Source organism: Podarcis bocagei, assembly GCF_964188305.1.
Source record: "Podarcis bocagei genome assembly, chromosome: 12".
In the NCBI taxonomy this organism is placed as follows: domain Eukaryota; kingdom Metazoa; phylum Chordata; class Lepidosauria; order Squamata; family Lacertidae; genus Podarcis; species Podarcis bocagei.
Window position 1 is genome coordinate 28,340,070 of NC_138137.1, and position 25,279 is coordinate 28,365,348.

The 25,279-nt window shown below is 41.5% G+C and overlaps 2 protein-coding genes across 2 annotated transcripts in view; one reads left to right on the forward strand and one right to left on the reverse strand.

Moving 5' to 3' along the window:
• The window catches only part of HDAC9 (histone deacetylase 9), a 487,438-nt gene extending 484,348 nt beyond the window's left edge, over nt 1-3,090 (reverse strand). Inside the window, exon 1 of the mRNA XM_081164394.1 lies at nt 2,962-3,090. The gene's annotated coding sequence lies outside the window, so the exon portion shown is untranslated. The remainder of the gene's footprint in view (nt 1-2,961) is intronic.
• A 184-nt stretch (nt 3,091-3,274) lies between these two features.
• Nucleotides 3,275-25,279, forward strand: part of SNX13 (sorting nexin 13) — a 64,490-nt gene continuing 42,485 nt past the window's right edge. Inside the window, exon 1 of the mRNA XM_081164425.1 lies at nt 3,275-3,444. Within this exon, the coding sequence (XP_081020551.1) occupies nt 3,433-3,444 (12 nt within the window). The 5' untranslated portion in view covers nt 3,275-3,432. The remainder of the gene's footprint in view (nt 3,445-25,279) is intronic.

Sequence of the window (25,279 nt, forward strand, 5' to 3'; positions counted from 1 at the left end):
TTACCTTTCCAATCTAAAATGCAGCTCATGATTTATATATATTTGTTTGCAACTGTGCCAAATAAATAAAGTTTTCCCAAGGATTTTACCTAACAAAATGCATTGTTCGGTGCTATTTTTACTAATGCATGCTTCTTTTATGAACACATTACACAAATACACCTTTTATATGTATTTTATGGTTGGAGAATTGCACAGAAAATTCTAAGAAGAACAATTTCTGAAGGATGGCTGTGTTTCAGTTTTTATACTTTTTGGGGGAAGTACAGTTTAGGTTAGGTTCACATTAAAATGTAAATTAAATCAAATTTCTCCCCCATCCCTAATAAGTGGTCACCCTGTTGATAAGGCAAAGGATTCCTCACACTCTTCTTGATTCTTCCACAGAACATGTTGCACACAACATATGTATCACTCAAAGGATTTGTTGTTAAACATGACCACCATTGATGTTCACAATCCTGTTTTGCTTTAATTCAGAAACTTTGTTGCACAAACAATACAAGGCCTTTAACTTGTCTGTTTGGTATTCTGCTTGTTTGCAGTTCAATAACTCTCTTGAAAACTGATATACCAGAATGAGATTTTGTACATACATTTAAGGACAGTTCAGCATTTCAACTCTGAATATCAATTCTACTTCTCCCCTTTTTCAGTCACCTTAGATTTCTGTTCTAACAGGTATCATAATGCAACCTTTCAAATACTGGAATGAAAGTTGGCATTCATCTTCAGGACATCACATTCATATTTGATCTTCTTTTCCCTCATTACAATGTAATACATCCCTTGAAAATTGAGATATTGGAATGTTTTTTCCCCTCCATAGTTCTCTGAAGTTAGAATATACTTTCAGTTGCCATATTAATTTGTGGTAGCAGTTGGAAGATGGAAGTCAGATTGTAATGCAATATCTGAAATGAAGTATCTTGAATACTGTGCTTTACCCACTCTAGTTTTGTAACTATTTTAAGTACTATTTTAATAGCACCATGTCAGAACTGCATGATTTCTGCAAAGAGGCAAGTGCATACATGCCTATATGTCACACCATCTACAAATCCGTGTGTTATTTTATGTAAGTAATCAGACTTATGTACACCTAAAGGGGGGCTAGCTCAGTGAAAAAGCACCCTGCTTCGTGTGCAAAAGGTCTTAAACCCAAAACAGCTACATGATAACTGAGCACATTTCGGGGGGAAAGGGTGGCGGTGAACTTTGGGGTAGTGAGATGGAATGGAGTACCCTGGAAAGGGCATGGCTAGCTGATAGGGAGCCCTGAATGGGACCACTCCACACTGCAGCACTTTGTCACAGATAGTACTTGTTGAATATATCTCAATTTTCTCACAAACTCTCACCCCATCACAATAAGTGGTGTGGGAGAGACATATTTTCCTGACAGCTTCAACATATTTGGAAATGTTGCATCTTTACTCCAGCTGCGGTCAAGCCATCTCACACTTCATCATTCAATGCACAATCACTGAAAGTCCTCTCTAAACACCATCATCCTATTATCTGCCTGTTCATTCGTCTTGTTTCCAAGTTATTCCAGATGTGTCCACTGCTTTGTCTGATCATTGCGTCTGTTATCCACGTTAGCTTCTTGCTTCCACTGCTAATTGGACCACTTATCATCATTTCCCTAACCTAGAGTGCTCCGGCCTGCTTCTCTCTCTACTCCGCTCCCCTCAACTCTTTTTACCAAAATGCCGTACAAAACAAAACAAAAGCAAGTGAGCAGCAATGAACAGCAGTCACTATTTGCCTGCTACTCTGGCCTTGTGCGTTATCATATCTTAACGCTGCCCAGCTGATGGCTTCTGGACTCATCATGAACCTTGCTTGATATTCTGGTCCAAAAGCTCTCATACTCTACTCTGACATCCCTACCCCACACCAAATCAACAAGGCTACAGTCAGGTGTTCATTCATTCCCTTTCCATACATAGTCAGGGTTGTGTTTTAAAACCAACACTAGATGACACCCTGTGTATTGGAAGAAGCGGAGATCACCAGTGTCAAAGCAATGATTCTTCAACATCAACTTCGTTGGGCTGGTCATGTTGTGCGGATGCCCGATTATTGTCTTCCTAAGCAACTACTCTATTCCCAACTTAAGAATGGAAAGGGTAATGCTGGTGGTCAACAAGAGAGGTTCATAGATTCTCTCAAGGCAAATGTAAAAAAATGTAGTATAAACACCGACAACTGGGAAACACTGGCCTGCGAGCGCGCCAGTTGGAGAACAGCCTTTACGAAAGGTGTTGTGGGCTTTGAAGACGCTCAAACTCAGGACGAAAGGGAGAAATGTGCTAAGAGGAAGGCACACTTGGCAAACCCTCCCCGTGATCAACTCCCACCTGGAAACCTATGTCCCCACTGTGGAAGAACGTGTGGATCCAGAATTGGCCTCCAGTCACTTACGGACTCACTGTTAAGATCATGTTCATGGAATACAATCTTACTTGGCTACGAGTGATCACCAAAGAAGATGACAGCAACTGATGAAAAGGGCCCTGTCTGGGGGAGGCGTGATCATATGTATTTTAATTGATTGTCTGATTTTATGTTATTACGTTATACATTTGATGTTAGCCGCTCTGAGCCCGGTTTTGGCCAGAGAGGTTGGGGAATAAACAAAAATTATAATTATTAAAAATTATTATTATTATTAAGAAAGGAACAGATTCCTTTGGAATTCGGACGGGCAGCACGTTCCTAAGCAGAAGCTGGACCCCACTTCCATTCACACAGTGGGCCATACTCCATAGAAAGCGCGTCCAGAGGAGGCATGTGTCTCCAACTTGTCCCAGAGCCATTTCTCGCTCCCGCCTCCAATCATGACTGACTTTTTGCCACCAGTCCAAATTCCAAGGAACTCCTCACAACGACCTCAGCAAGCTTGTGTGAACGTGAGCCCAGCTCTCCTCAAGTCTCTCACAGCGCGCCACATACTGACTCGCCTGTCCCGCTCCGACTCCCTTTCCTCACGTTCCGCCGCTCCAGACCCGCGTTGCTTGGGGGGCGAGTCGAGAGGGAGGCAGCGAGGCCGCCCTCAGCCCGTGCCTGCGTGAGGGGAAGCGGTTGTGGGCGGAGGAGGGAGGCGGCAAGGCGGCCGGGCCAGAGAGAGGCCTGCCCAGCAGTGTCTCGCCGCCCCAATGGGCGGCCGCGCCGGCGAGAGCAGCAGCGGCAGCAGCAGCGTCGGCGGCGTCTCGCGCAGCCTCCTCAAGATGGCCGCCTCTCCTGAGCGACCTGCGGAGGCGGCGTCGGCTGCTGTGGGCTTGGCGCTACGGAGGCACCGCTGAGGAGGGTGGCAGCCGGCTGGCGCCGTTCCCCCTGCGGCGGCGGCGGCGGCCCCGGGCAGACGTTGCGAGCTGCAACACCATGCGGCGGGGCTAGAGCCGGAGGCTCCCACCGCGAGCAAGGATGTTAGCTGAGGTAAGAGAGCCGCAGGCGAGACGGACCGGGCAGCGGCGGAGGAGAAGAAAAAGGGGCCCGGAGGCTGCAGGCCGCTCGCCCTGCGCGGCGCTCCGAGAGGTCCTGCCTCCGTGACAGCGGCCAGCCGCCCGCGAGAGACTCCTCGGGGCCCGTTTCCACGGCGGCGCGGGCCGTTGGGTCCCTGGATAGTTGTTTTTTACCCCCGCGGGCCCCTGTGGGTGCTGCTGCCGCCCCTCAGCAAGCCGGCCGAGGGTGGCTTTGGGTCGTTTCATAAGGACGTCGGTGTGATGAAGCTGAATGCCCGGCTGCTCCCGGTAGGCCTCCTTCGGGAGGCGTTGGCCTCCGGATGCAGGTCCGCACCTGGATTTCCTTCTCCATCCCTTCTCGGGGTCTCCCTCCCCCCCCCCCGGGTTAACTGACGAGCACCGGGGCAGCTTTATTACCCCGAGCCGAGAGAGGCGGCCACCAGCTCGGCACTTTCCTTATCTCCCTCAGTTTCACTCATGTGACCCTGCAGCATATCTCGTAAAGGGAAAGCGAATCTAGTTGTTGATAGTATTGTTCTTGGCGGTGGTAATGTTACGGAACTTTCTCAGTGTAAAAGATCAACCCCGAATTATTTTATTTTTTTGAGGGTGGTTTGGGGTGTGTGTGATGGGACAGGAACTCAAGTCTTGTTTTCTCAGGACTGCCTGCTGTTTAGACTCAGCCAGCCTGAATGGCTTAAACTTTTTAGGGTACTGTAATTAGAATTGTGGTTTGTGAGTGTTGCCTCCTGTGTTGCTGCTCATCTTTTGGTGGAGTGGGTAGGACTTGGGGCCCTTACAAATGTGTTGCCGGAAAAGCATTTCATGTGTTTTGTCCTCTCTGTGTTTTTAAATGTTGTCTGGTTTTTATTTGTTTTTATTTTTGTCAAGCTGCTTTGAGACTTTTTATTGGGGGCGAGGAATAAAAATGACTTCCTGTACTAAGTAAATAATAGCAGCAGCAACTTGATTGAATGCTAGTGTTATGCTTTTGGTATAAAGTGTGCTAGCTGTGTTCTTCCAGGTTAAGAAGCAAACACTCTTTTACTGCAGACCTATGTACCATATAGTGACTCAGAAGTAAGCCCCATTGTGTTCAGTGGGACTATTCCCCAGGTAGGCGTGCATAGGATTGCCACCTTGTTATGTTTTCCGCAAAAGTGTCAGCAAGCTTTTAAGTTACACAGAAGTGCTCGAGGCTGCTAATTCTTTGCTGTTGTATTTTTCTGGATACTTAAGTGGTCCAGCTGCTGGTGGTTAATGGGTCAAAAGTATTGTTGAATAATACATTGAATACCTTATGATAACTCAAGTCGCTCACCAGTGCCATGACCCTAAAGGTACTGGCTTAGACCATACTGAACATATGAAGCTCCTTCTTACTATGAGACCATTAGTATTGCCTATTCCTAAGTTGGGCCAGCTTTGTGGAGTCCAGGGCAGTGGGTTTTCTCAACCCTGCTCCCCTAAATTCTTTTAATTGATAAGTGCATCTGGGGTTCCTGTTTGCAAAGCAATTGATGTGCTCTTGTCATTAAATTCTGCAAAAGAAATGATCAATAAGATACCTTGCTTTCATGTCATTTCAAACTGTAATGTATGAATCTGAGGACTATGTACAGTATATGAATTCGGTAACTATACGTGACAACCAAATAACATGGTTACTGTTGCCGGCACTAGACATTTCCATGAAATTTGGAAGCTTGCATGCTTTTTCACCAACAGAAATGATGACATAAGAAGAAACTGCTGAATCAGGTCAGTGGCCCATCTTGTCCTGCATCCTGTTCTCACATTATCAGCCAGATGCCTGTGAGAAGCCAGCAAACAGGACATGAGAGCAACAGTAGTCATTGCAGTTCCCAGCAACTGGTATTCAGAGGCATAATGCCTCTGACAGTGGAGATAGATGCAAACATATTATTCTCTGAAGTGGTGTAGGAAAAAAATATTAGCAGATAGTATTTATGTAGTGCTTTGAGTACTCTAAAGTGCTTCACATACATGCCTTGATAATGCTTACAATAGCCCTGTATGGAAATTCACTCTTACTATTTCCACATTGTATATTGGCTGAGGCTAATATATAATGATTCGCCTAAGGCTGCACCTAATCATTGTGAGGCAGATGCATACTTGTTAACTATGCAGTAAAATACGGTTTTTATTTACATTTCCTGTTCATCCTCTGATCAGCTGTTTAAAAGTTCACTTGACCTGATAGCATTTAATAATGTATTGTGACTATTGAAGAAATACTGTTTTGAGAAGTTCTTTTCTCAGGATTTATGTACATTTTTTGTACGTGTTGGACAGGAACTTTCTATTTTGATCTGTCTCTTTCATTTTGTTCAGATATGTACATTCCAGAATGAAAGGTGCAGGGTGGTGCTAGTGGATTTCTATCAGCATAAGAGCTGGAGACGGAGATGCCTTGCACAGTGAGCACTTGACTAATACTGCTATCTATGTAAAATGAAAGGAACTTAAAAGCAGCACTGGCACCCAACCTCTGTATCAGCCTTGCAACTCATTTTGATTAAAAGATATAGCTTGGGGGTAATCAGAAAAGTGTGAGCATGGAGTATTACACATATGTCATCTTTAAATTGCTTACAGCACTGCCCTATACATGTTTGTTTGAAAGTGTGTCCTGCTCTGTTCATTGAGGCTTAGTCCCTAATGTGTAGGACTACAGTCCTAAAATAGCTTCTGAGTATCAATACTTGTTTAATAAGTATTGTAACACAGTTTTACTGGTGCTTTCATTGGATAGTAGTTGTCCATGTTTGACTGAACTTATTCAATCAGTCCTATGTTTCCTTGCTGATATTTTAGTACTAATCCCCACTGTCAGGGAACTGCCATCTTCTGGGGAAGAGAATCAGCGTAGCACAAGTGGAGAAGGGGGGCAGATGGGGGAAGCGGCGAGGTGGTCCTATGACTCCTTGCCTGGGACCAGCGGGGAGAGTAGGGGTCCTCTGTTGCCCATGCCCTCCTTGTGCAGAAGGCTTCCGCGCAGAGAGAGTAGGAGGAGACTAGGCGTCAAAGAGCTTCTTTGCTGGAAGAAGTTTAAGAAACGCCCACTGACGGATTCTGCCAGCGATTGAGTCAGCCACGGGTAAGTGGCTGTCCGGACAGAAAAGGTTCACTTAGGCAACCCAGCTAGGTGTTTGCACCCAGCCGGGGAGATAAGCACCGGCTTACGCACGAGCAACCCCTAGAACCATTATACCCCCCATGCTTTTTTATAGAAATTTCCCCCTCCCTGCCATTTTTTAAAAAGTTCATAACACTGGAGAGAACCAAATAGATTGCCTAGTTCTACCTTGAATGGAATATCTCGTACCTGAAATGCCTGCAATGGAAGCCTGTGCAACTTAAAATTAAACAAATAAACACACTCAGCAAATTTCCAGGAAAAGGGGATCACCAATACCAACATTTCTTATAGTTACAAAGTTTCCTGCCCTGAACTCACCACTCTAGCTTACAAGTGGTATGCTATCCACATTGGCAAAGTTCACAACTTCTAGTCAGTTTTGATTAATGAAACACAAATATTCATCATTCTCAAATATAAGATTGATATTTGTCTACTAGGCATTTGTTTTGCTAATATTTGTAGCAGGGTCTATAGTGGGAGGGGAAGATCGCAAAGCAATGCACGTGTTCGAGAATATTCCATAGTGAAGTTAGAACCGTTTCCTATGCCTTTGCCAGCTTACGGCAGCCGGGGCAGGAGAGGGTGGACATCTTTCACCTGCTTTGGTTTTCTCCTCCCACCACCAAAAAATTTGTTCCCATTGATTGTCAGCTCCAGAATTTGTATAGCTGTGGGATCCTTATGTGGTGTGTGAGGAAAGATTGAGGGCACAAGGAGAAGGAGATGACAGAGGACAAGTTGGTTGGACAGTGTTCTCGAAGCTACTAACATGAGTTTGACCAAACTGCGGGAGGCAGTGGAAGACAGGAGTGCCTGGTGTGCTCTGGTCCATGGGGTCATGAAGAGTTGGACACGACTAAACAACTGAACAACAACAATAAGGATCTTGGAGCTCACTGCTCTCTTGTTGTAGTTTGCTCTTTTGAATCAAAAGGTTATCTATGAGATATGGGCATTCACATCTGTATTATAAGAAATACAACATTTGATGACCCAGTCTTTTCTAAGGCTGATGGGCTGGCCATTAATCATGTTATTATAACTTTGGTCCTCTAGTTTTCCAGGCCACCAGATTATTGCTAATACAGCAGCATGTGCTGGGACTGATTTGGTTGATGAAAACCATCATCAGAAGAGATCACTGTCAAACTGCATAATGATTTGGTCTAGATTGGAGAGCCAGTGTGGTGTAGTGGTTAAGAGTGGTAGTCTCCTAATCTGGTGAACCGGGTTTCGCGTTTCCGCTCCTCCGCATGCACTCCACTGCTAGGTGACCTTGGGCTAGTCCCACTTCTTTGAAGTCACTCACCTCACTGAGTGTTTGTTGTGGGGGTGGAAGGGAAAGGAGAATGTTAGCCACTTTGAGACTCCTTAGGGTAGTGATAAAGCAGGATATCAAATCCAAACTACTACTACTACTACTACTCCTCTTCTTCTTCTTCTTCTTCTTCTTCTTCTTCTTCTTCTTCATCATCATCTAGATTTTCCGAGCTTAAAAGTTGAAAGAAGCAAAAGCACAAGTCATTTAGAAACACCAGTCTGCTTATCACATGGTCCACAGCCTACACATTTTTGATGTTCAGATTAATGACATAATAGAACTAAAATTAGGACATATTATTTCTGGGAATAGGAGAATTGCTGACTGTCTACATTTCTTGAAGGGAGCCAGACTCTACTTTTGAAAATAAGCTATAAATTGTTAAAATAACTTTATTAGATAAAGCTGAATAGTTCTATCATTCTATTGCTATCATTCACGCCATATTAATAGATATGGGTACCAATAACAATGATTGTTTTATCTCTACTAGAATTTATATATGCAAACTGCATCTTTGCAGTCTTGCTTGGGGTAGGACAAACTATGATGAATAAATCAAAGCAATTACATGCACACAGTCCTGCCTATATCAGTCATAAAATTAAGTTGGTAAAAAAGTACAAAAGTCAGAAATGGATAGTTTTAAATAACTAAAGCTATTGGGTTATATTCAACATTAGTCATACTCTCAATGGCTCCATTGACGTTAGTCTGTTGACTTCAGTATGTCTACTGACTTACTAAGTATCACCCACTATAATGGGTAGGAAATTGGATTTTGCCAGCAGGCTGTGTTGTTACCTCCCTCACTATTTCTGCAATCAACTGATGCCACAATGGCACTGAAATAAAAATATGTAGATAAAGGCACAGTGAGGATACGTGAAGGCCCATGCTTGGAGTTTTGCAAGCCCTGACAATTTGCTGATAGTTGGAGTTTACAAAACCATGGTCACAGTGCTTAGCAGACCCCACAGTCAACTGATCAGAACTTTAAGCACTGCTATGTACTAGGTTTCACAACACCAGGATCCAGTTTTTTGGATAGATGTTTGGATGCTAGAAGTGCTCTAGACAGGGTGTGTAATAGTCAAAGAAAGGGTACTATATAGTTTCCAGGTGATACATACAATTTCCTCCTTACTTCCAAGTGTATACCTCACCCAGAGGCAGCTGTAGGGGAGCATGACTGGTGCAATTGCATCAGGCATGGAGCTTCTGTTCTGGGGTGCTGGAATAGTCACCACCACTTTTACTCCAATGAAAGGTGAGAGACAGGAGGGCGGGGGCAGGGCTGGCTTTTGGCATCTCACAGGGCGCCGCTGAAATTTGAGATGCTGAGGTCCACCACTGCCTTGGCTCTATGCTTATGGTTATTGGTTTCCCAGCCATCCATTCTTGATTTCCCAGCCATCCAAGCATTAATTTATGCTTACCATCTAAACTTGTGCAAATTTGAACTGGCACAATGTATTTAAATAACACATTTTTCCTAATGCAGAATATGGGAGTTTCTCAGTATTTTTTGCACCATCAGCTGTAGCTTGTTGTCACAAAATTTTATTTTATCCTGCCTAGTGCAAATATATTTTGGAGAGCATATTTTTTCCTATTTTGAGGAACTTATCTAAGTAGTAGTTCTGATGTTTATATATCCACAGAGATAGACAATTGTGTCTAACACTGACTTTAAATAAAACAATTACCGTACAATTATGCAGACTAAAGAAAATTCTAGTATATTTATAAAGTATAAGCGAAAAGTTCAAACACTATAGGCCTTTCTCATTATGTGATTTATAGCTGCATAGACAAGCACAATTGTGAAACACCATAACTGAGTCATGCATCTATTATAGATTTTAAGAGCTGACTGTGAAAACAAGCTGGGTGACACCTTGTTATTTGCTCTCCAGGCCTTTGCATTAGAACCACATTGTCATCCTGTTTGTTACCTCAAGCAGAGGATACAATATGAGATAATATGTGATCATGCACACAGAAAACTTTGCCATTTGGTATTTAGCAACCCCTTTCCAAGTGCCCACTGAGTGGTTGGCCTATAAGGGCAAAGAGGACAGTACTCTGCCACTCTTGCAACCCAGAGCCAGATGCACTCTTCTTTAACCTTTCCCCCCATGTTATGTCTACCTCCTTGGAGTCTGCATCACTACTGCCTGGGTATATATACCCCCATAACCCTCCAGAAAAAAAAGACAAACACCAAAGTCTATCCCGCATGTTGTGGGATTATTTTCATTTCATGCGGTCAGCTGATGTGGCTAAGGGGCTGGCGGCTATCACATCTGACCATGTGCCTTCAAGGCATATTCAATCTAGCGGGGAGCGGGTGTTGACTGGTTGGGTTCAGAGCGTGGTGAATGTTTCATTGCATAAGGCAGTGGTTCCTGTAATAATGCAATCACTCTTAAAGAAACTAGTCCTGGACACCTTGGACTGCAAAAACTATCAACCAGTTGCAGATACCCACTTTTGGGAGCAGATGGTGGAGAGAGTAGTGGCATGGGAACCATAAGCATTATTGGATGGCACAAGTAAACATGCATTGGATTGGACTTGGTGTGGTAAAATAAATTCGTTTCTGAAGGTAATATTTTATGACTTCTCTATATGAATGATATGGTAGCACTATATGTAATTATTTATTATAATGTGATTTCTAACACAAACATATGCATTTAATCAAAAGAAACTCCACTGTGTTCATTTAGACTTGCAGTCATTGGAGTACATGTACAAGTGCAAATTTGCAGTGCTTTGCCTACCACCAGCCCTGCCTATTGTTAGCCCTGGCTCTGCCTGCTGTTAACTGCCCTTCCCACTGTTCAACCTAACCCAGTGGACACCAGCTTACATTGGTCATGTCTGGTTGCAGTTGCACACAGAATTCCATGCACACTATGCCACTGGTGCTGCCTGTACTGTGGTAGCAGTTGCTCGCTAGCAGCATAACCCATGACTACCACACCCAGGAAGAAAAAGTTCCTGACTTCACACTTCTGCTGCTGCAAATGCTTGGCTGAAAATATCTAATCTTAGAATGCATGGGTTACTCTTGGGCTTTTGAGCACAGGGGCATTGGCCCTTCTTTGTAAAACTGATGGCTTGACACAGGAACTTGAGTGGTGAGACATAAGTTGTTAGGATTGTGTGTAGCTGCTGCTATGACCAAGTAAGCATATAATTGCAAAACATGCAGTATTGCAGGCAAATATGCAGATACTTAGAATTAGGGCATTAAGTGGTAAAAACTTCTTGATATCAATCTTAGTTGCTAGTTATAAGCCACTTATAATTTTACTATTCTCGTGTAGGCTGCCACTGGTTTTGAAGTATTGTCACGTGCATTGTTAATAGTCTTAAAGTATCATCATGTGTAATGTCATGTGCATTGTTGAAAGGTACTATACTGCAGCCTTGTAAATAAGCTTGGAATAATTGCTAGACTGCAGTCCCTTTTCTTACTGGTTTGCTAAGAAATTAGCAGCCTGCTTTTCCATGCTGGCCCTTGAGGAGGTTAAGCCTCTTAGCAAGGCAAATAAAAAGCCTTATAACAAGTGGACTAGCGGAGGAGGGCCGAGTGATCTGCGAGTCTGCTTCAGATTGTAAAAGAGTAGACTTCCATTCTTCAGGTGGTACAGAGACAAAGTGGGCTGCTGGAGGAGGGATGGGGTCCTTCCATGAAACCTTCTCACTGTCTGACATGTACCAAAAATGTACATCAATCCTGAGAAAAGAACTTCTCAAAACAGTATTTCCTCAATAGTCACAATACATTATTAAATGCTATCAGGTCAAGTGAACTTTTAAACAGCTGATCACAGGATGACCAGGTAATTCTGTACACTTGCCTTCCATGGAATCCCTGGCTTCCTATGGCTACTAGGCTAGTGCTTCTATATGTGTCTGCTGTAATGCTTACATCAATGTTTGGCTTTTAACAAAGCACTTATAAAATGTTCATTAGTGATGCAGATGGCTCGAAATATGTTGCCTATAGTATCTAGTTTTGTTTCAGGAAAAAGTGCTGGTGAAGAGTGCTAAATGGGGATCTTAGAACAGTGAAAAACTAAAAGGAGATGGACAAAGCAATATGATTATCAGTACATCTTCCCTGTTCCTTCCATGATTATTAATTCAAATGCTCTAGTTGCTTTTCTCACCCAACTTTGGTAGGTAGTCATCTCAACATGCCTTCCATATTCTAAAGTCATTGTTCTTGTTAATAATAATAAAAAATGAGTTAAGTTTTAAATCTCTTTTCAGTGTAATTCTAGTCTAGAATTTTTAATAGACTGATTCTATTTTTGTAGATTAAAATATTATGTCAACTTGAAATAATGAGGCACAAGTCTCATCTTCACAAGCTTCTATTTTTGTTTAATACAGGCATGGATAGACTTCAGGGTGGTGAGATCTATTTTGTTTTTTGAAGGAATGCTGAGGTTCACCAGTGGGACCCAGCTGGATGATGGGGTCAATTACGTACTAAACCCAATGAACTGTGAACTAGAGGAACTTGCATGTATAAGTACAAATATGCACCTGAGTTACCACAGATCAGGAAATTCTAACAGTCTCATTGACAATTATTTTGGGGGGTTTGTGTGTGTGTTGTAGTTGTTAAATAATTGGGAACCAGAAAACATGCCTCTGCAATACAAATAATCCAGAGATCAATCTGCCTTTGCTTGTCTCTTTCTTAATGAACTTTGCTTGTAGTTGTAATGGGGAAAAACCTTTATACAGTCATACCTGGGGATAAATATGCTTCAGGATAAGTATTTTCGGGTTGCGCTCCGCGGCGACCTGGAAGTAACAGAGCACGTTACTTCCAGGTTTCGGCGCTCGTTCATGTGCAGACGGTCAAAATGACGTCATGCGCGGAAGCGGCGAAACGCAACCCGCAGACGTGCTGTCACGTCTTACGTTATTCGCATCCTGAGGTTCCACTGTATATTGAACCTGTTTGTATATTACTGCAGGTACATCATGGGAGTTAGTAACCTATATTGCTGAATTTATTTCTAAATAATAGAGCATCATGATAACACTAATCACCCATGGGTGTAACACCTAGTTACCAGTTTGAGGTCCTGTATTTCTTACTTGCCTAGTAGGAGTTGTTTCAACATTAGCTTTATGTTGCTGTTTCACTTGTCCATGATAGCAACAGCACTATTTCATCTAATGGTATAGTATTAAAATAATAGAAGGTTGATGTCACAAGGTAAATGCCATAATAGACAACATAAATGGTAATGTAGTGTTTAGATGAAGGTCAGTATCATTTGGAGCAATATAATGCTTTGTTATACATAGCACTGTTCACTCATGTCTTTATGTTAATTGCTTAAATTTAGTTTGACTCAGATGTCTTTACTTGGAAGACAACAGGTTTGAAGTTTAATTAATTCTATGTTGTGGGCATAGGTGGAATTAGATCATAACTGAAAACCAGCTACATAGAAACAAAATAAGGTTTTGTAATCTTGAGCTCACCTTTATCCCAGACATCAAGGGTGAGCTTAGCTGACATGCTAAAAGTGCAGTTCTCAGTATGTGCTTTCAGAAGTAGATGTTGGTGAGTTCAGTGGTACTGCCAAATAAGTAGGACCTATGCACAGGTTTGTATTCTAAGCCTAGAATCTTAAGTACACATTTAGTTTTGGAACTTGAATCTCTTTGCTTGATGTATTTTGGAGTTGGAATGTAGAATTTCCATGACCCTTGATTTGGAAGTAACTATGGGATACAGTTGGCTGAATCCCTGTTTTTGAATTTGAGGTATGTTGCATGTGTTCGTAATTCATTGTCTCCCCTTGCTCAGATCACAGGAAGTGGAATTTATGAATTGAGCTTTAATATGTACTTTACTATGTATGCATATGATTTAAATTGCTTTCTTCCTGACAGTGTGCAGAAAATCTTAGCCACCTATAAATATCCACCCTAATTCCTAATTTGCTAATGCAAGCATATTGCAGATTATAGACTGCGTCCTACTCTCACTCTTGTTTTCTTATGGAAGAAAAAAGGTAGTATTGTGGCAGGACCACAGCTAGCACCCTCAGTTAAAACACAGCGATTCTGTAAAATCTGTAGGAAAAAACCCAAAGGAAGCAGCCTTCCTCAAGCTGGTGTCCTCCAGATGTTGTTGGACTTCAACTCCTATCAGTTGCAGCTAGCAGGCACAACAGTCAGGGAAGCAGCTTGGGAAGGCTGCCTTCAGGGATGGGGAATTCCTCAGAGCAGCCCAGGACAGATTCTGCATTCTGTCAACACTGAGCATGCTTAATCTCTATCGGGAGAAGAATTCACCCCGAGAGGAATTCATCATATTAGAGAGAGAGAGAATCAAATTGAATCGAATCATAGAGTTGGAAGGGACCACGAGGGTTTTTTGCCCAACAACTCTTATTGATCCTCCTCGCCCTTCTGGTCTAGACTGGTGTTATACCAGATAGCCAGATGGATACAGCTGGGACACAGTAGGGCAGTTCATCAATTTAGGTCTCGGTAATTTATGCCAGGTCAGTCTGCAGTCATAGGAACATAGGAAGCTGCCTTATGCTAAGTCTCACTACTGGTCCATCTAGCTTAATGTTGTCTACCCTGCGAAGCAGTGACTTTCATAGTCCTACCTGGAGATGTTTAAAAGACATTTGGGTTCAGGTATCAATAAACCTGGTTGACATACCGTATTTTTCACTCTATAGGATGCACTTTTTCCCCTTCAAAAATGAAGGGGAAATGTGTGTGCGTCCTATGGAGCGAAGACGCCATAGCCCCGCGACCCTCTCCCGGCTGGAGAGGTGACGCATGGCTATGGCAGGAGCCTCTATAGCTGCGCGTCACCTCTCCAGCCGGGAGAGCGCGCGCGGGGCTAAAGAAGCCATAGCCCCGCAACCCTCTCCCAGCTGGAGAGGTGACGCGCGACTATGGCAGCAGCCTTTCCGCTGCTCCCTGACCTGCTCTTTGGGGCTGGTGGTGGGCTTCCCCCCGCCAGCCCCAAAGAGCAGGTTGAAAGGAACCTGAAGCCTGGAGAGCAAGAGGGGTCGGTGCGCAGTTTTAATAACCAAAATAATAAATAGTGTAATAAACTTTTAAATAGTGTAATAAACTTTTAAGCTTCAAGAACACCATCCAACCATCTCGTCCTCTGTCGTCTCCTTCTTCTTGTGCCCTCCATCTTTCCCAACATCAGGGTCTTTTCCAGGGAGTCTTCTCTTCTCATGAGGTGGCCAGAGTATTGGAGCCTCAGCTTCACGATCTGTCCTTCCAGTGAGCACTCAGGGCTGATTTCCTTAAGAATGGATAGGTTTGATCTTCTTGTAGTCCATGGGACTCTCAAGAGTGTCCTCTAGCACCATAATTCAAAAGCATCCATTCTTCGGCGATCAGCCTTCTTTATGGTCCAGCTCTCACTTCCATACATCACTACTGGGAAAATCATAGCTTTTACTATACGGACCTTTGTAGGCAAGGTGATGTCTCTACTTTTTAAGATGTTGAAATACTGTCCCTCAATGAGGCCAAACTTAGATTCACAAAATGTTTAGGGGTCTGCATCGCCCCAGAAAAAAGCACTGCCTATAGCACACAACTGCAGTTTATAATTCACCTTAAATATTTTGTGAATATCTTAATTTATGTCTCACATAAGTTCAACCCTGCCACTCACCAGAAAGAACTGAAGTGTGTTCACTTGCACTATCATTGAATGAAGCACTATATAGTTCTCCGAGTCCCACTATGAACTACTCTAGTAAACCATCCACCAGCTTGTGGAGAATAGGGGGTGTGCCCTGTCCCCATGATATCCCCCAAATGACTCCGTGAAGGATTAACTCCCTTTGCTGTTTCCTCAACAGGATCAGCCCACAAGTTGCCTCCCACAGCCAGATCAGTTTTAGTGAGCTCCACCTGGAAGGTGTTTGGTTTTAGCTTCTAATCAGTCCCAGTCTGGCTGCACTTCATGTCAGTTTGCTGATGAAACAGCAGCAGTTGGTGGAAAAAGCAGGTGGGCTACATCTTATGGCAGTGTTGTTTTTTTTCTCTTGTCACTGACTCACTGATACTGTTGGAGTTCTTCTGTTCTCATCTTGGTCAGCATTGAACAAGACAGTTAAAACACATTATTTATACATTCAAAGAAACATTTTTAAATATAGTTAACATGAAGTGAAGATGTTAGACTTCATGAAGCCATTATTTTTATTTTTATAGAATATCTTGTACTTTTGCAAAACCTAACCCAGGGTACCACCTTCATGTATTGTTTCCAATAATGTAACACATGTTTACTAGAAGTAAGTTCTATTGAGTTCAAGTGTTTATACAATGATTGCAGCCTAATTAATATACATCAGACTAGGTTGTCAGTCTAAATTCTATTGTCCTCTTGTTATTTCACAAAGAGCAGAATTGGTGGAACCCCTAATCATCACACCAAAATTGAAAATATTTTTCTTTTAATTATTTATCTTTGTTTTAATGTAATTGTCAAACAGAAAATTCAATACTACAATTCAGCCTAAAGGAAAAATAATTTGAGCAAATAACTGAAAATTCATCTTTTATTTGAACACTATGCTTAATCAGAATTTCATAGAATTTTAAAATCAAGTAATTACTATGTTAAGGAAGTTTGAATGCAAAGAAATAAAACAAGACCTTTATATAATTACAGCATATGAAGTTAACCAGTAATTAAAAGCAAGAGATGGTTGTAAAAATAGATGATAATAAGTAATGAATAAATCATCACTATTTCACAGGCTGGTCCTTGATGTATGGTAATTTTTTTCAGCAACTCAACAATGAAATACATTACCATCCTTTTTTAAAACAACTATGGGGTCTTCCTCGTCCATGCCCGTTGCTTTGAACTATATCATACTACTGTAATCTGATGTGTTGTTTTCCATCCTGGTTCTAAATACAATTCTTGAAAATCCATTGTGTTCAGCAGGACTTATTCTGTAAAACTTCGATCAGGATTTTGAGTTAAAATATCTCAGCATGTACTGTGGAGGGGAATTCACAAGTAGGTTTGTACTAACAAATTTCCATTCATGGATAATCTATTGGATCCAGATAGTTTTGTTTACTTGTTCATAGAATGAGAAGAGGCACCTTAATGCAGTCCAGCATAGTCCTCTTCCCCACCTTCAAACACCATTTGTCTACTGCCCTTTCTTTTTTCTCCCTGATGTTGCTGCATGTATTGGGAGGAAACTCTTCCTTTCTCAGTCCCTCTGGTAAGTGTACAGAGGTGGAAAATCCTGCTATTCATTCTGTTCTTCAAACTGTACTTGGGAACTGCTGAAGGACTTTGCAAGAAGACCAGGGGCTTTCCCCCTTGGTGAGTGAGATTGTTTGTGGGTGCCACTTTGGATGATACAGTATTGGAAGCCAGCATTACATGAACTATTTGTCGTGGTAATATATTTACCCCTACGTGTGCACGCACACACATTCAATCAATCAATCAATCAATCAATCAATCAATCAATCAATCAATCTATGTTTTAAGATTCCTTAAAGGCTTGTCAGGTGTCCCTCAGTGGGAGAATAATGATGACAGACAAGCTTTTCTGAAGTACAGTTGCAGAAGGAGTGCTGGGTATGCAATAAAATACATTCATGTGAAGCTACAGAGAAAGCATGGCCACTACTCTAAATAAGCTGATTGCGCTATAGGGTCCTCTGCCACGTGCAATGCATCTGTCTGACATTCATGGCTTATTTGGCTGCCAGTGTTCAGTGTTCCTTAAAGGTGAAAGATTTCAAAGCCACTGTTATTTCTTCCTCTTATTTTAATAGATCATAATAGTCCTTGACCTGAACTGTTTACATTGTAACAATGAGTTTCTTACAGGAACAGAACAAGGCAATTCCAATTGTCATAATAAACAATGAACTTGTTGCCTGCCAGCCCATAATCACCAGTTCTTAGTTAGAGAAATGAAAGACTATGAAGACAGCTGAATAATGAAGTACTTTTTAATGATGCACCTGTTTAATGCTAGGAAAATGGCAATATTGTGGAATTTCTTTTTAAGGTTGTTATAAAAACGGTATGTTAGCAGTCTAATAAAAGAAATGCAGTGAACTTGGCAGATAGGACTCAATGCAACCAAAAATTAAGCACATTTGAATTCCCGTAATTCAGTGGGCGATTTTAAGCCAATTGATAGTATGTTGAAATCAATGGGAATTAAAAGTGCTTTCATTTGTTTGAATCATGCCCTTGGTTTTTAATGTCTTTCCTTATCTTGGCTATGAACAGGAGGAAGAAAAGAGAAAGATGAATATTTATCGCTAGCTCTACTGGCCTTATTTGGGAATTCTCTAGGGATTAAAGTTCTATTACAGGGCTTTATTTAAGAGCAAATACATTTGTGCAGTACTGGTGATCCTTGAAATATGCAGGCATGTGCCTTAGTGTCTGTGTTTATTATAAGTTCAAAAGTTGTTCATACTTTTAGCACATCTCTTGAGAAATATAACTCATTGTACATGTCACAAACAGTTTTGTCATATATATTTGCACCTTCAGATGTTTTAAATATCTCCTGATACTGTCCCCATGACAGCAGGAAAGAGTACAACCCAACATGCAAGTTGTTAAAATTAATCAACCATGCTGTTTTCTGTGAAAGACAGATTTAAAAATAGAATGCAAGATTAGTATTCTGGATCTCTCAATCTTGGGGGGGGGGTGGATCTATGGAGATGTTCAATTCTAACAAAAGGTTTCCCCCCCCCACCCCCAATGAACTGCTTCTGTGGGAATTTTCTAGAAGCATTCCTGTGTCGAAGAATGCTACGTTGTAAGAAGCCACCTTAAACCATTAATCTGGATATGTTTGACTCGATGACTTACAAGCACTTAAATAATTCTTGAGATGGAAGGAGAATGAGATAGAAACTTTTTCTGATAAAAAGTTTAATTGGAATGCAGATATGTGCAAAAGTCAATGGTCAACATTGTTACCATAGTTTTGGGAATAAGATGTTTGTGTTCTGTGCCTACAAGTTTAAGAAAACACTGGTTCCTTCTTCAGCCAGCTAGTAAAAAGCAATCTTATTTGGGCCCACGTCATACCTGCATAGTATACTCTGTGGGAAGGTGAGAAGAATCTACCAGGAAACAAAATTATTTTTCTGCAGTTGCAGGGCATAAAACAAAGTGACATGTTACTGAGAGGCGTACATCACTTTTAATGCCAGTTTTTGGAAATGGCCGGTGGGGAGAGTGCCTTTGTGCTCAAGTTCTGCTTGCAGGTCTCCTATGGGCATCTGGTTAGCCACTGTGAGAAGAGGGATGCTGGACTAGGAAGAGCCATTGGCCAGATCCAACAGGGCTATTCTTTTTATGTTCAGTTCTAGACCAACATTGTAAAATGTCCTGTTTTCTGAGTATTTTACTCTTGCTGGAGTCCCGGCTTCTTCAAGATCCATCTGTCATTTCCAGCCTTGGACAAAATGTGTTAGCATTTCCCCAAAACATCCCTTAGTTCCCTATAGTGTACTATCTCCCATTTATTGTTGATAAACAGATTTTACTTCCTTCTGGGAATAATCAATTTAAATGGTAAACCATACATGGATTCTAAAGTACTCCTTCACTTGTTGCCTTTTCTTTTTGAATAAAGGGAAGATAAGAAAGATAACCTATAACAAAGAATAAGATCTTAAAATTTAATAGGCTAGTTCCTCATTAAGATTTTTTGTTTTAGTACTGTTTTCAAATTACTATATGAATGATTATGAAACACAGGGTTTTAAAATATGTTTTTGGAGTTGCTTGCAATCTAGATGGAGAAAGTTGAGCACTTATAAAGTGTATATTGTAGTTTGGACTGTGGAAATGAGGTGCATTTTGTCTCCAGATGTTATTTCAGGATCTTTGGTCAAAGGGAGGAAGTGATCTCTTGCCCCCTGTCCCCAGCAGACTAAGAGGTAATGATAGCAAATATTGTTATAATATTAAGAGGAACTGATTGATTGCCACAGTTAAGTTCCCATTATCTTATGTATAAACTTGAAGAAGTTAGCGGTTTAGCAACTGATTTTACTTGATTATGTGTTTTAGTAAAGAATGAAAGATACCCCACTCTCCCAAGTGGTCTGCAGAAAGAGCCATTGTTATGACCACCCATTTCTTCTACTTCTAGTCTAGAATTATGAGGGGTCAGCTAGTGGTCATGGGCCTAGATTAGCTCTGATCTCTACAGTAGGCTATTGGTAAATATTGCTCCTACAGTAGTCTTCTCTACCAGAATGAAGAAAAGCTTGCAAGATTTAGAACAAATTGCTTCTAGAGTCAATACAAATGACTTTTACAAACAGGATTGTTAATGTCCAGGCTCCCACCCTCAGACTAAAGATGCTTGGCTAAGCAAATCCCAAAAGCTTTATTGATAACATCAGCAAACAGTATCACCACCAAGTACAGGATATACAGTGCAACAGTTCTTAAGCAAAGTTCTAAGCAAAGGCATTGTCCCAACACTTGACATGCCCCTCCTGCTCTGCTTTTAAAAAGCAAGGCCTGTCTTTTACCAGTTCAGGGCTGCAGCTAGATTAATAATAATAAAAATAATTTTTATTTATACCCCACCCTTCCCAGCCAAGGCCGGGCTCAGGGCGGCTAACAAGCAATAATAAAAATAAGTTGAATGAATACAACTTAAAAACAAAATTAAAATACAACATTAAAATATTGAAACATTAAAATATTAAAATGTAGTCTCATCGCAGGAGGAGAAAGGAAAAGAAAAAAGAAAGAGGGGAAGGGAATCAAATTGGCTCCAAACCAAAGGCCAGGCGGAACAACTCTGTCTTACAGGCCCTGCGGAAAGAAATCAGATCCTGCAGGGCCCTGGTCTCATGAGGCAGAGCGTTCCACCAGGCCGGAGCCAGAGTTGAAAAGGCCCTGGTTCTGGTTGAAGCTAATCTAACTTCCTTAGGGCCCGGGACCACTAGGGTATTGCTATTTATGGACCTTGAGGCTCTCCGTGGGGCATACTGGGAGAGGTGGTTCCGTAGGTACGAGGGTACCTAGGCCGTGAAGGGCTTTAAAGGTCAAAACCAGCATCTTAAATCTGACCCTGTACTCCACCGGGAGCCAGTGCAGCTAGAAAAGCACTAGGTGAATATGCTCCCATGGCAGATGGGGAGCCTCGCTGCATCATTCTGCACCCGCTGGAGTTTCTGGGACAGCTTCAAGGGCAGCCCCGCATAGAGCGAATAACAGTAATCAAGCCTGGAGGTGACCGTTGCATGGATCACTGTGGCCAGGTTGGGGCGGGAAAGGTAAGGGACCAGCCTATGTGATCAGAGATTGCAGGTTAGATCAATATAATGTTCTAAACCTGGGGCTACTTTTGAATACTGTTTGGAAACTACAGTTTGTTCATTAAAAAAGCTGTCACATTATTAACGGGGACTGGGGATTATGATTGCATTATGCTTTGCTATATTGAATGCACTGACTCTCACTTTATTATTCTTTTAGCACCAGGAAAAGTAATTTTCATTTTCCTGAGCTTTTAAGCGGCACTTTTAATGATGTTGCTTTTATAATGTTATGGCTTTTAGCTGATTTTAACTTTCAGGGGGTTTTATAAACTGTCCTGAGATTATAGCTGAATGGTGATATTATAGCTATATATCTATATCTATGAATGAACCATTTGTAAGCTCCAGTGATTTCAATGGGAGAGTTCAACATGTTTTTCAGTGTAGATATAAGGTACTTATCTTTGGTAGCATTGTGACGTGTGTTTTGAAACCCCACTTTTAGTAATGTGACACTAGTAAAACTCAAAATAGAAATAATCTACTTAACCAATAAACTGCACCTGAGTGATCTTTATCTCTTGGCTTGGAAATGAGAAGGATTAGTCTAAGTTCAAATGTTCTCTTCGCAAGAGTATGTACGCACTAACCTTTTCTCTTTGCTTTTTCTGTGGTCCAATTTGGTTTATGGCTATGTGGTAAGATCTGGTATAGCAGGGACAACAGATGCTGCTGTGTTTATGTTGTGCATTGAGTCTAGTGACCAGACCTTCAGGATTGTCTCAGCGCCTGAAGCTAATGTGTGCATATTGGGAGCAGAAGTACATATCGTGCTATGTTGCTTTTGTTTCACTGTACTGTTTCAGCTAAGATGGGAGATTTAGTGCTTGACTGTTTCTTTCTCATATATATCTCCTGAGAATGGGGAACAAAATCATAGTCGGAATATATCTTCTCCTTTATATGCTGTGTGCAGAGAAAATGAATTTGCCTACTGTAGCCTGAAATAACTGAATCCAGACATTGAGGCTCTATATTTGAGGGAAAGAGGCTAGGGCCTAGGCTAGGCTATGAGGTTGGGATCATCACCCTTTGATAAGCAATGCTGTCTTCCTTACATAATGTAGCAATTTAGGCAGGGGGTAGTGAGTTCCACGAGTCGACAGTGTCCCTGGAAAAATGAAAAGCAGCAGTAGCCTGGGCACCTAGTGGTTGAAATAAAGTCAATCATGATGAAGACAATTCTGCTGTAGATATCTCCCACCCCCATTTATGTGTTACTAAAACTATATAGAACATCTTTCCTCTTCATTTTCATATGTGGCAAGTTTCACATCCTACAGTAGCCCAATTAATGGTTTCTGTTGTGCTTTGCATGAAATTATTTATAGATTCGTGTGCTCTATTTTTAGTGAGCTGGCTCCATCTAAATAAGCTCTATCACTCACAGTTCAGTTATCTGTCTTGCAGAAAAAAAGACTGATTGCTCTAGCTTTCTTTCTAGGAGCAACTTGATCCTACTTTTGCTACTGGGGAAGCCAGGCACTATTCAGTGAAATAGCATGGTGAAATTTGCCCAGAAGTTCCAACAGAAGTTTGTTTCTATTTCTTTATTCTCAAACATTATGAGATTATCCCGGATCCTTTCTGCATTGCCCCCAGTCTTGGAATTTTGCTGTGTGTGCACATTTCAGTGGGTTAGACTAGATTAGTCCTAGGGCCCCTTCAAACTCTGATTCTATGATTCTGTTTAATGCAGAGCTGGGTTCTCTCTTGCTGTTAAAAGGACTATTTTTTTTAAAAAAAAGTAAGAAAAACAACCATATTGCCCACAAGCACCTTGTGTAGAGAAGGTAGTGTTGACATTTACCAGTGAACGTATGGTAATTATTTTAATTAGTAAGCATTAAAGTGTACTGAAGTCCCTAGGTGCTCATATTCCCATTTTCTTAAAAAAGAAAAAGAGAGAGAGATATGGTTTTCATGCATACCACAGTTCTGAGGAATATGTTTGCTTTGGGATATTGTAAGATGTATATCTTACAAATCCTTGCAAAATGATATTAAGGCTAAGTAAGCACACTGGCAGCATAAACATCTCTTACAGTAAAGGTTGTGCTGCTGCTGGCATCCTAACTCTTAAGTGACATAACTAACCTAGATAAACCTCTGATGTATCAAAAGACTTGCAGTTTTGCTTTCACTCCACCCCCTTCCCCTCAGGGATTGCATTTGAAAAGAGGGAAGGAGAAGGGAAGAGAAGTCTGTACAGAATTCTGTATAGCAGTCATAACTATGTTTTATATTGCAGCATTTTCTCACACACTAATGAAATAATGGTGCCAAATTAAAGGTCTTTGAGCCCAGTGATATTGGTGGAAGAATTAACTAGCATTTAATGATACTCTAACCAAGTTCAACTGACCTGACCAAGTTCAACCTTTAGCACAGAGTAGGGAACATCTGGCCAGGGGACCAAATGAGAGTATCCAGGCCTTCTGGCTCTTGGGATTTTTATATACAGGTAAAAGTCACATCCATTGTCTGTGGCCACACCCTTCATTGGTATGTGGCCCCCAGAAGGTTGTCCATGAAGGAACGGCCCCTTGGGCTGAAAAAGGTTTAACAAGCTCTACCCTGTGTGCACAACTGGTCAACTATATTCTAGAACTAGGTTTTTTGCACCAGTAATGTTATATCTCTGGCTAGTTCCTGATTCCTCAAGAATGAACAATTTAACCCCCTTCCCTAGTATATTTAATCTTTTTGAACATTCTCCTGGTCCAAGTACCTTGCTGTAAATGAGGGTCAAACTTGATGTGATATTACAGCCAAAGTGCATATACTGTGTAGTGTAAATAGCACTTGCTGAGCAGAGCCTGGGCTGGTTTGGGATTGTGGAGACTTGGAGAGTGAGGAGAGAGTGTTTAAGCCACTGCTGCCAAGTACCTAATACAAAGTGTGCACATTGATTCCTTTCACACAGTTAATGTCACATCTGGTTTGGCCCTAAGCTAAAGTATGTGCAACTGAAGTAATCACACATTCTTCCCATTTACCATGCCCTCTCTTTCCCCCTGGTTCCTCTGATGTTTCCCTTCTGTCTTTCTTCTAAGGTAGAGACCAGTCAAACCTGTCTTTATAAAGCTCTGTGTATATAGACGGTACAATATAAATAATAAAAAGAAAAATAAGGCCTACCCCTTTAGGGAAGATCACAGGAGCATCTCATGGACTTGTATTGTTCCCCCTCCCGTCTGGCCATCTGCCTGCCTGGTGTGCGCTCTCTCTCTCTCTCTCTTCCTTTTTCCTTTCTTCATCCTTCTTTCTTTCTTACAAAGGCACTTCTTTTTCACTTTCAATTTGAAAGCTAGCAATATTTATTGTTTAGGTCACTAGTGCTGGGGTTTGGGTTTTGACTTTTTTTTTTTTTGCAAACCATAACTGACTTCTAACCATGGTTGCAAATTTTGGATGTTAAGAATAGTTTAAAAGTAAGTTGTGGCCACAATAAATTTTGTTTCCCTTTAAGAAGCAACATAATTGTGCCCATGGTACCCCCCTGGCTGAAAGCTGTTGACAAATATCACGACTGTGTGATTGGCATTCTGTGGTGATTTGGTCAGCTTTTTTTCAGACCACCTCCTATGGCAGGCTTAGGGTCTGCATATCCATTTGTGGATTACCTTATTCGGCATTAATGTATCTGAGTTAATTGTTTCTCAGTGAATCTCAGTGATCATCAGTTCTTCGTCATAAAAGCAAACCATATTGTAGTTATTAAAATAAAAATACATTCTGTTCATATGAATGTGTTCTACCTTGGTCCTGAAACATAACTTGGAACTGAATTCTCAATAATTTCAAGAGAATTTTTTTCTGTGTAAAGCCACATGTTTGTCTGAGGGGTGTGTGTGCTTAAAATGTGCATTAGAATAAGTCTGGGGCCAACATGCCTCTCTGTTCCATGTGTGTCTGACTCAA